The sequence below is a fragment of the Labeo rohita genome, unplaced genomic scaffold (assembly GCF_022985175.1).
Source record: "Labeo rohita strain BAU-BD-2019 unplaced genomic scaffold, IGBB_LRoh.1.0 scaffold_2059, whole genome shotgun sequence".
In the NCBI taxonomy this organism is placed as follows: Eukaryota; Metazoa; Chordata; class Actinopteri; order Cypriniformes; family Cyprinidae; genus Labeo; species Labeo rohita.
In genome coordinates, this window is record NW_026128285.1 from 1 (window position 1) to 11,024 (window position 11,024).

The 11,024-nt window shown below is 36.4% G+C and overlaps 1 protein-coding gene across 1 annotated transcript; it reads right to left on the reverse strand.

Moving 5' to 3' along the window:
- Positions 1-67: 67 nt before the first annotated feature.
- Positions 68-9,449, reverse strand: LOC127159286 (interferon-induced very large GTPase 1-like). Its single transcript, XM_051102161.1, has 4 exons — positions 9,247-9,449; positions 8,000-8,629; positions 6,155-6,222; positions 68-5,019 (listed from the first exon to the last, which is right to left on the reverse strand). Exons 1-4 carry the CDS (start codon positions 9,443-9,445, stop codon positions 235-237), a joined length of 5,682 nt encoding a protein of 1,893 aa, XP_050958118.1. The 5' UTR covers positions 9,446-9,449; the 3' UTR covers positions 68-234.
- Between the last annotated feature and the right edge of the window lie 1,575 nt (positions 9,450-11,024).

Sequence of the window (11,024 nt, forward strand, 5' to 3'; positions counted from 1 at the left end):
ATTCAAATCAGCCCACCTTTTTTGTCATTTAGTTAGTTACTAAAGCACTGTTTTTGTAATACTACTGTTTGATTTTCATAATTGCAAATGAAGACTGTTTTCTCATAACTCAAGCATTTTTTTCAACATTTACAGATACTAGCATGTGGAACAGATGAGAAAGAGCACTTGAATTCTACTATTTGCTGTATTGTGTGAACTGTGATTTAAAGATTTTTTGTTTTACTTGTTCAATTAAATGTATTTATCCAAACTCTCTAAAGCATCCTGCTTAGAGTAGTTTTTCCATTCAGCTGGAATCTTACCCTGTCCCGCAAATGTTTTACTGTAGTATTTTTCCAGATCTTTCTGGAATCTGCACGCAAACCACTTCCAGTAGGGCAGTTCAGAGAGATCAGGGGTGATGCTCCATTTCATAAAATCTTCTCCTGCTGTTCTGTATTCTCTGTAGAGGACTTTATGTGATTCATCAGTGAAAAAATAGAGAGTGCTGCTTGCTACTGCTGATGTGCAGATATGGGTAGACAGGTTTTCTGTATTGAAGAAATATATTCCATTTAGTCCAATAACACGATGAAATGAAACACTGTGATCTCCATTATGGTCTTCTATGGTGTTGGTGCAGATGGCTGTACAGAATGGACACTGAACCCAACAGCACTGACAGAAGTGATCAATCAGAATCTCATCTGGTCTGAGCTTATGATCCAGCTTTAGTGGAAAAGTATTTTTGTTGAATCTACTGCTGATGTCAGACATTATAGCAGGAAGTTCGTGTCTTATCACATCTTCTAAAAGGTTTAAATCATCAACCTCATCATGTTTGACTCCACTGAGGTCTTTTTCAGAGAAGATCAGCACTTCTGAGAGCTGCTGTGTGAAACTCTTCAACCACAAACCAACATCTCCACTGTTCTCTTGAACATGTTCAGTAGATTCATGAGATGCTTTTATGATCTTCTGCTGCAGGAGTTTAATGTTCTCCTTCATCTTGGGTAAAACACTGACACTGAACTTATCAGTGATGTAACGACTGACTTCATCTCTGATGAAACTCTTGAAGTGATCTCTGGGATTGTTAATGTAGTTCATGTATTTGTTGAAGTCTTCCTCTTCTGCCATTGTCTTCAGGATGTGTTTCTCCAGATTTGATCTGTTTCCATTCAGTGATTCACAGTTTGTTCTCATTTCACCTGCCAGATCTCTGGCAGTCTTCTTGTAGACACTCTGCTCAATGGGTTCTTTAAGTTTCTGACAGATGATCGTCCCAAAAATGGCAGCTGAAGCAGCTCCTTGACAGTATTTCTGGAAAATACTATAGTACTCTTCTCTCTTTCTCTCCAAATAGAGAACAGGATCATTGGCTTCCCTAAACATCCTGTGTTGGTCAGTGATCATCTTGTTTGCTCTCATACAGATGGAAAGAACCAAATCCATGACGAATTCATTCTTGAACACATATTTCACTGGTCCTTCCTGATGTTCTGTTACTCTCTTCTTGATGTAATCTGTGAGTTGTTGAATGTAGCTGATGTTGTAGCCCATCTTTGAAATGTTAAATGACTGAATCATTCTGTTTGTCTGCTGAACAATTTGAGAGACTAATGATCTTAATTTGTTTTCATCCTCTGTAGACAAAGTTTGAGCATGTCCAAGTGATGTTTTTACCGTTTGACTAGCATCCATTACAGCATCTCTAATGTCTTTTTTTGTAGACCTTTTGATAATAACATATTCAGAAAACTTGAAAATAATGCCTTCAGTGCCCTCTTTTCTGTGCTCTAGAGGGAGATATCCCTGATGTATGTCACTGAGAAGCCTTTTTACATCTGTCAATATGTCAATGTGTTTAATTTGAGGAGTGTATGTGGTGATTTCCTTCACACACTGTTCCCAGTATGATTTAAACTCTTTCTTCAGTGTTTCTTCATCATTTGCTTTGTCTTTGAGTTTCAAAGCAAGTTCTTTGCTCTTTTCATAGAGAGTGTTTTCATGATGTGTCCTCTGAGCATCAATCTTTTTCTTTAAGTCTCGCTGTTGAAGAATCTCAATTAATCTTCTCTTTGTTTCTTTTACAATATTTTCTTGAACATCTTTGATTTTGATGTCAAATGATGTTTTCCAGTGAATCAGTATATCTTTGTCTCTGTCTTTGTCAAAGAACTCTGACATTGATTTTTCCACTTCTTCACCTGTCTTCTTCAGTTCTCTTTGAAGATCAAATTCTTCAATCTCATTAATTGTTTCATTTTCTATTTTGTTGTGTAGTTTGTTCTCAGTTTCCAGCATGGCACTGCGAAGACTCCAGGACCACTTACTGTATTCCGTCTCCAGTTTCCTGTAGGCTGAAATCTCCAGAGAATTTCTGAAGCTGAAGATGAATCGTTCATTCAGTAAAGCCTCCCAGAGATCTTTAATACAATATTTTAAGTCTGCCAGCATCATTTTATCAGATTTTCTTGCATGAGACATAATAGTTTTCTTTAGTTCTTGAATGTTCTCACAGTACTTTGGGTTTGGTGGTGCCATTGGTGGGTTTCCCTCCCAGAGATGAGCAAAATACTTCACATCATTCCGTGAATCAAATGCAATAACGTCGCTGAAGTATTCTGCATCACAAACTTCCTCTTCAGCAGCGAGTTTTGTCATCTCATCTAATTTTTCCTGCAGTCGTCTTCTTCCCTCCTTAGTTTGTTCTACAGCTGTGACGCCTGAGACGTTCTGATGCACAAACACACATCTGGGATTCAGTCTGACCTTCTTCATCCTCAGGAAGGCCTGAACAACAATCTGAAGAATGTCCTGCATCTCAGCAGGATTTTCTCCAAAGATATTGATCACAGTCAGATTTGCAAGACCTACAACAAATGTGGCCAATTCATTGTCATGATGTCTGGTTGATCTTCCAGCCAGTTCTAGAGCATTAAGACCTTCAGTATCAACAACCAGAATATAGTCAAAGTTGAAATCTGTTTTCTTCTCATCTGACACTTTGACCAGCTGCATGAAAGCTCCTCTGGTGCACCTGCCAGCACTGACGGCAAACTGGAGTCCAAACATGGCATTCAGCATGGTGGATTTCCCAGAGCTCTGAAGCCCTAAAACTGACAGCACAAAGACTCTCTGGTCTCCAAGTTTTTGTTTGAGTTGATCTAGAACAGCAGAGATCCAGATCACAGGAACATGAGCAGCATCTCCATCCATCAGCTCCAGTGGAAATCCAGAGATCATCATCTCTGCTGCAAGACTCGGGAGAGAAGAGAAGTGAACCTGCAGGTCTTTCTTGTTCTTGTTCACAGATGAACATGATTCATAGATCTGACCGATCTCCCTCATGATGTGCTGCAAACCAAAGGCTGCAGCTTGAAGTTCCTCAGATATTCTCTCCAGTTCAGCTTGTTCAGTTATCAGTTTCTCAGATTCATCATAATTCTCTTTCAGTCTTTCAACTTTTGACCACTTTTTGTCGTATTTGTTATGTATAGCAGAAAGGTCAGCAGAGATATATTCATCCATGAGTATTTCAAACCATTTCAGAAAATACATATTTTTATTTGCATTATCTGATTGAATTTCTTTAATAAAGAATTTCATGAACTTGCTGATGTCAGATTCATGCTGCTCTTGGCGGATTTTCTTCATTTCTGAGTGTTTTTTACTTATTTCCATTTCTGTCTCATCTGCTCGAGGACGATGTAGTTCCTTGTTCATCTGACTCCACTGATGCCACAGTTTCCCCTGATGAGGCAGAAATGATTCTTTGATTTCTGTCAGACTTTTCTTCTCCAGTAAAGTCATCATCTGCTGTGCGGCTTCTCTTCCTCTCCTGCAGTCATCATCATCTTCCTCATCTACTCTGATATCTGAGTGTTTGGACACATCTTCAAGTCTGAAAGTGGAAGATGATTGTGAGAGACAATCTTTTATAGCTCTTCTGAGTTCTTCAGATACATCTGCCTGATTCCTGTCTTTCAAACCAATTTTGAATTTCCCTTCCCTCATTTCATTTATTTCAGATTCACCTTCTGTAAAAAGGAAAATGAGTGGATTTCTGTCTTTGTATAGGTTTTGGATCTTTGCTGCATGTCTGTCACTCCTGTCAAGTTTTGTCAGAAGAACAACATTGACTGAGGCCATTTCAGTGAGGATCTGCAGCTGTTTCTCATGGTCTCCTGCATCACCGTGTAGATTACAGAACGCAACACAGTCAGGGAATTTATCATCATTTGTTCCAGAGGGGCAGAACCAGGCGATCTCCACCACTCCATCCATCAGGACTCTGGTTCTGCTGCTCCCTGGACAGTTCCTGTGGAAGAAAGTGTTGTGTTTCTCATTGATCAGACTGTTCATCAGCTGAGTCTTGGATGAAGACACAGAGCCAAACCTGAAGAAAAACACCATCGGAGTTTGTGCCTTGTAGATCGGCTGGGTTTGACTGATCATTTCATTGTTGGTGTTCCTCATCTTCCAGCTCTTGTTGACTTGTCTGAATGTCCAGAGAGGAAACTCAGTCTGTTGTGTGAATGGACCAGGAACAAGCAGAGGCAGAGCGTACTGACACTGGGACAGTTTAGTCACCATCAGCTGCTTCAGAAAACCATCAGCACAATGAAACGCAGTCATCTGAACATCCATTGGGTGAATGAGGTCAGATTGGATTGTTCCTTTGTTTGATAAAGATACATCTTTTAAAACATCATCAAAAACATCACCCTGATCTTGAGATTTATTGTTTCTTTGTTGTGCTTGATCCTGTTTATTGGCCTTAACATGAATGTATCTTGCTCTGTAGTTCATCACCAGTAGTTTTTGTATGAAAATCTGAATCAGCTCCTCCTTATCACAAGACTCTTGTGAATGTAATGAATGATCAGTTAACTGAAGAACATCTGTAGTTTTCAGTTTATTGCGGTGCCTGACTTCAAGATTAAGTCTGTGTAATAGAAGACCCAATTTTTCAGTCTCTTGTTGTAGGAATTCATCTGATCTGACTTCTGTTACCAAGTCCTTGTTTATTCCCTGTTAAATAAATCAACATTTACAATCATTCAAGTCTGACCATTCTTACATTTTATGAAAATTACACTAAACTTTGAAATTTGAATTTTGTAACTTGTTTGTTTGCTTTCCTCTTAATGACTGGCTCCAGATGTGCAGATTTTTTGTCTATGTACTGATCCCCTTTCACTCTTTCCTTGCCATGTTTTAAACAGAGATGTAATGGTTTTAAAGTTTCACTGTATTGCAGACGAGTAAAGTCAGGGCAGAGCTTGCCAAATGTAATGTTAACTCAATCATACATATTTTCTATTATATGATACATCCTACTGTATTTAAATGTTTTAAACCTTGTATAATATGATACGCTAGGCCTGGGTGTTAATCAATAACAATAACTACATCAGTTCAAGTGGAAGATCATCTCTTTCTCTTTACTACTAGTTACAGCATGAAATAAACATAAAAAGATCAAAAGTAGATCTTTAAAAGAAAGGTTTTAAAGAAAGTTTTTTTTTTTTTTTTTTCTTATTACAGCTTGTTTGTCATGTTCTGACAATATAGTAGATTATAAAGAGTAAAACCACAATTAATTCCACAATTAATTGTCTGGTTTCTACACCAAGATTTCACATTTATCATGAAAATGATATTGACTAATATGAAAAAAAGAGGTTTTGGAATGTTCTACTCTATGATGTAACTGTAACATCACCATGTAAAAATTATGATAACATCAGAGAACAGTTCAAAATAATAAAAAAGCAGTTCATGACCACTTTAATTAAACAATGAGTGTGAAGAGTCCCAGACACCCACATACCCAACTATTATGTAATTATGTAATCATCATGGACCAATAGTTGCTTGAAGGTGTTTACACATAAGTGCAAAATTTTCCAGAAAGTTCATTTATAGTTAATTTTGGTAGTTGAAAACGGAACTTTCCAGAAAATGTCACGCTGGCTTTCTACTATAAATATTTTGACCATGATCTACCAATATTTTGTCCATATTTATATTTTTATATTCATACCTATGAGGGATATTGAGCCAAGTAACACATTTACCATTAAAAATAAATAAATGCATACATACATACATACATACAGTGCAGTAATTTTATTATAACAGGCAATTCTTCAAAAGCACTCACCTGTTTTACTCCAGTCTTTGATGTTGTAGCAGCTTCCTTTCCTTCTTTATTGACTGTGGGCTCATCATCTTAAAGGAAGCAGAAAGAGAACATGCAATTTGAAACTTGAAATATACAGGTCCATCTAAAAAAATACAGAATATCCTGAAAAAGTTTGTTTTTTTTTTTTGGGTAACTTATTTCAAAAATTGAAACTTTCATATATTCTAGATTCATTACATGTAAGGTAAAACATTTCTAAAGTTTTTTAGTTTTAATTTTGATGATTATAGTGTACAGCTCATGAAGTCAAAAATCTAGTATCTCAAAGAATATTTCCTGAGATCAATCAATAAACGGATTTGCAAAACAGAAAAGTTCAAGTTCTTTAAAGTATGTTTGTTTATGCACTCAATACTTGGTCGGCAGCACATATTACAGCAAATGACTTGCTCCTAGCACAAATTACAGCATCAGTAAAGTGTGGCATGGAGGTGATCAGCCTGTGGCACTGCTGAGGCACTATTAAGCCTTCAGATTGTCTGTTTATTGCTGGATCAACTTTATATTGTTATATTATATTGTATATCGTTAAATCGGATTTCTCATCTTTCTCTTGAAAAATCTCATAGATTCTCAATGGGGTTCAGGTTAGGCATGTTGGCTGGCCAATAAAGCACAGTAATATCATGGTCAGCAAACCACTTGGAAGTGGTTTTGGCACTGTGGACAGGTGCTAAAGTCCTCCTGGAAAAGGAAATCAGCATTTTCATAAAGCTTGTCAGCAGATGGAGACATAAAGTGCTCCAAAATCTCCTGGTAGATGGCTGCATTGACTTTGCACTTGATAAAACACACTGGACCAACACCAGCAGACGTCACGGCACCTCAAATCATCACTGACTTCAGAAACTATACACTGGACTCTGGAACCATGATTTCAACATGAAATGCAAAATTTACTTTTATCTGAATAGAGGACTTTGGACCACTGAGCAACAGTCCATTTTTTTTTCTCCTTAGACCAGGTAAGATGCTTCTGACATTGTTTCTGTTTCAGAAGTGGCTTGGTAGCCCTTTTCCTGGTGGTGACTCTTGATGTGCTAACTCTGGCTTCATTCTACTCCTTGTGAAGCTCTCCCAAGTGTTTGAATCGGCTTTACTTGACAGTATTCTCAAGCTTGCAGTCAGCCCTGTTCTTGTGCAACTTTTACCTACCCAATTCCTTCCTTCCAGTCAACTGTGCATTTAATATGCTTTGATACAGCACTCTGTAAACAGCCACTCCATTCAGTAATGACCTCTTTGTGAGGGAGTTAATGATCGTCTCCTGAACCATTGCCAAGTCAGCAGTCTGCTCCATTATTGTGGTTTCAAAGAACAAGAGATACCCGGAATTTATACAGTAGGGATGGTAATTTAATGAAACTCAAATGAAAATATTCTAATATTTTGACATACTGGATTTTTTACTTTCACGAGCTGTAAGCTCTAATCATTAAAATTAAAACAAAAAAACTTTTGAAATGTTTTACTTTACATATAATGATTCTAGACTATATGAACATTTCATTTTTTAAAATAAGTTACAATAAAAAAATGAACTTTTTCATGATATATTTTTTTTTTAGATGAACCTGTATATATATTAACAGTTTAGATAATGAATATTGTGCAAAATAGTATTATTATTTAAGTTAGTGGTATAATTTTTTGTGTTGAAACACTGTGTGCACCTGCCTCTCACTTCACATGTGAAATGTTTTACTCCTTCAAAGTAAATTTTAATGTTTTTAGATAAATACTTTGATTCAACTTGTTAAGCAGTTGTGTAATGGCATAAATTACATTTCTGTAGTTGCTCACCACTTTCACATTCTGGGTTTTGTTGAGCTTCTGTCTCTTTTAACACAGTGTTGAACATCGCTCCAGTGTAGTGCTGCTGTTTATTCTCATTAAACAGTTGCACAATCTTCTTCATCAGGTCTCTCATCTCTGATTGGCTGTTCATCATCTTGTTACAGGTGTGATATCTTCCTCCACATTTCTCCATCAGCTGCTCCAGAACGGGGTTGTTTTTCAGATCATCTTTTAAAGTGTTACACTCTTCTTCTGTCTCATAGGTGAAGAGAATGATCACAAACTGAAGAACTTTGTCACCAAACACTCTCTGAAGCCATTCAAGACCCATCTTATCAGCATCTGTTAACTGACCCAGTCGCACAACAAAGATGAAGGCATGGATTTCATTTTCATTCGCCAGCTGACCAATGGCATTATTAACAGAGCCCAGGTAAAGTTCAGCCTCATGTAAGCCAGTAATATTGATCACAGAGACATTAAATTCTGCTATTGTCCTCCATATGGAAACAATCCTGCTTGTTTCAGTATGTTCAATATTTGGATGTTTTTCTCCAAGTAGAAGGTTTTCATTTCCAAAATGAACAGCCGCAGAGTTTCCAGTTGAAACAATGGTCAGATTGGGAAATATGTTATCTAGACAAAACATCAAAGACATGTACTTAAAGGAACACACCACTATTTTTGAAAATAGGCTCATTTTTCAACTCCCCTAGAGTTAAACAGTTGAGTTTTACCGTTTTCAAATCCATTCAGCTGATCTCCGGGTCTGGCGGTAGCACTTTTAGCATAGCTTAGCTTAGATCAGAGACCAAAGAGTTTCAATATTTTTCCTATTTAAAACGTGACTCTTCTGTAGTTACATTGTGTACTAAGAACGACGGAAAATAAAAAGTTTCCTTGATTATTACGCCAGAATGAGAGTATAGTTCCTAGTCATATCGGCCTAGAAAATCGCAACTTTTTTTCCGTCTGGACAAATATCAAAACTCTTTGGTCATTTTTGAGCGAGATGCTATCAGTCTAATCAAATTCAATGATCTGTGCTAAGCTATGTTAAAAGTGCTACCGCCAGACCCAGAGATCGGCTGAATGGATTAGAAAATTGTAAAACCTAACTGTTTACCTCTAGAGGAGTTGGAAAATGAGCCTATTTTCAAAAATAGTGGTGTGTTCCTTTAAAAACAGTACACCACAACATAAGAAACACATCTAATTCAGCAATTCAAAGAAAAAAAATCTGATTTTCTTACCCATGCTTCTAAGTGTTGGATCTGAGTCACGCAAGTTGCACTCTCCATATCTATGTTGTTCAGGCTGAATAAGCTTGTCTACCTTTAGATTTGACTTGTGTTGAGTTAGGAAGATGTCGTCTTTGCTGTTCTGCCGTTCCATTACAGGAAGACAGTCTTTCTCCGCAGAAATGTCCATGGAAAGATTTGGATCTGTCATTATATCACTGGAAAGAAACAGAGGTCATGCACCACACAATTTTGATAGTATTCACTCACGAAGTAGCTCACACTCAGTCAACCATAAGAAATGGCAATACAACAGCTTGTCACCTACATTTACATTGGTTAGGTTATCCAGTGTCCATAGCTTGTTTCTTAGTTTATTACTTACTTATGATGTGCAGTATTGAGAAAATTTACTTTTAAAAGTAATGTATTACAGTTAGTGGTGCAATGGATTACAAAACTCACGGTTCGGATCACTCACGGTTTTTGAGTCACAGATCGGACCATTTTTCGCATCAGCAAAAAAGGGGAGGAGTCAAATGTAATTTGCTTTCCATTTATTACAAGAACAGTATGGCAAGAAACTTTTGGTTTTATCAAAAATAACTTAAATAAACTAAAGTACAAAAATACCTGAGACATGAAAACAGACCAAACCGTATAATAACATTTTTTTTTTTCTTCAGAAATTCTTGTGTTTTAATTTTTCTGATAATCAAATACAGGCATTAAACATTGATTTCTTTTTAATGAAATTAGAATTAAACCCTTTTATTTGCTGCCAAACAAACATTTTTTTTCTGTTATTTCTTTTATTATTATAATTTCTGCATTTCATTGTTTTATTTAAATTTGCCAGAAATAGGAATATTTAAACACCTACATTATACTGTACAGAAGTAATACAAGACTAATACATTTCTGTTACATGTTAAACATTACTTTTATTTTGACAGGTTGCCGGTTAGTTTTTGCGTGTATACACTATGATATGATGCTAATTTTCTCAAATGAACCGGCAGGCCCAGCTCCAGAAATGAGATGAAGGGTGGGCCCAGGGTGGGGGTGGGGAGTAGGGGGTTAGTGGTAAATACATACATTATTTTAATACATAGTGTATTAAAAACACATTTTAGTTTATAGGGCCTACCCACGTAGGAGGAAACGTTCTCGCAACGTTCCCTAAAAGTTCTCTAAAGGTGACGAATGTCCCTAACCTTTACAGGACATTGGAGACGTTCCTAAAACGTCCTCTTTTGGTTACGAAAGTGCTGGTACTCAATGTTCGTTATACGACTTTAGGGGGACGTTCCATTTTGGTTATTTTTTGGTCACATAAGAACGTTACAAAGAGGACATTTAGGACATTAACAGAACGTTCTTACATGGTCCTCTTTTAGTCATATAATAACGTTCACAATATGACTTTAGGAGGACGTTCTATATTGGTTATTCTGTGGTCATATAACAACGTTACAAAGAGGACATTTAGGATGTTAACACACTGAAAAAATGTTTTCATTTATCCAATGAAAAAAAATAGATTGAAAAAAATGTTTTCATTCATCCAATTAAAAAAAAAATAGGGTAATGGTTCACATCTATATTTTATAACTTGAGCCAATGAAAAATAAATAAATTGCACTAAACAAAATTTCTATGAAAATTATTTTATAAAACCTGGCACGAAAGTATATTTTTCTTGTCAATTAAATTCTAGTTTTGATCTAAACAAAAGATATAGATTTAATCAAAACAAAAATTCCCATTTAAGAAATAATTTATTAAAA

What these genes read in the sequence shown, in the direction of transcription:
- LOC127159286 (XM_051102161.1), bottom strand. Translation starts at nt 9,445, where the DNA reads ATGACAGATCCAAATCTTTCCATGGACATTTCTGCGGAGAAAGACTGT. An exon ending in TCCAACACTTAGAAGCATGG is followed by an intron (nt 8,630 to 9,246) that starts GTAAGAAAATCA and finishes TGTTTTGTCTAG; the next exon opens with ATAACATATTTCCCAATCTG. An exon ending in CAAAGACTGGAGTAAAACAG is followed by an intron (nt 5,020 to 6,154) that starts GTGAGTGCTTTT and finishes TTTATTTAACAG; the next exon opens with GGAATAAACAAGGACTTGGT.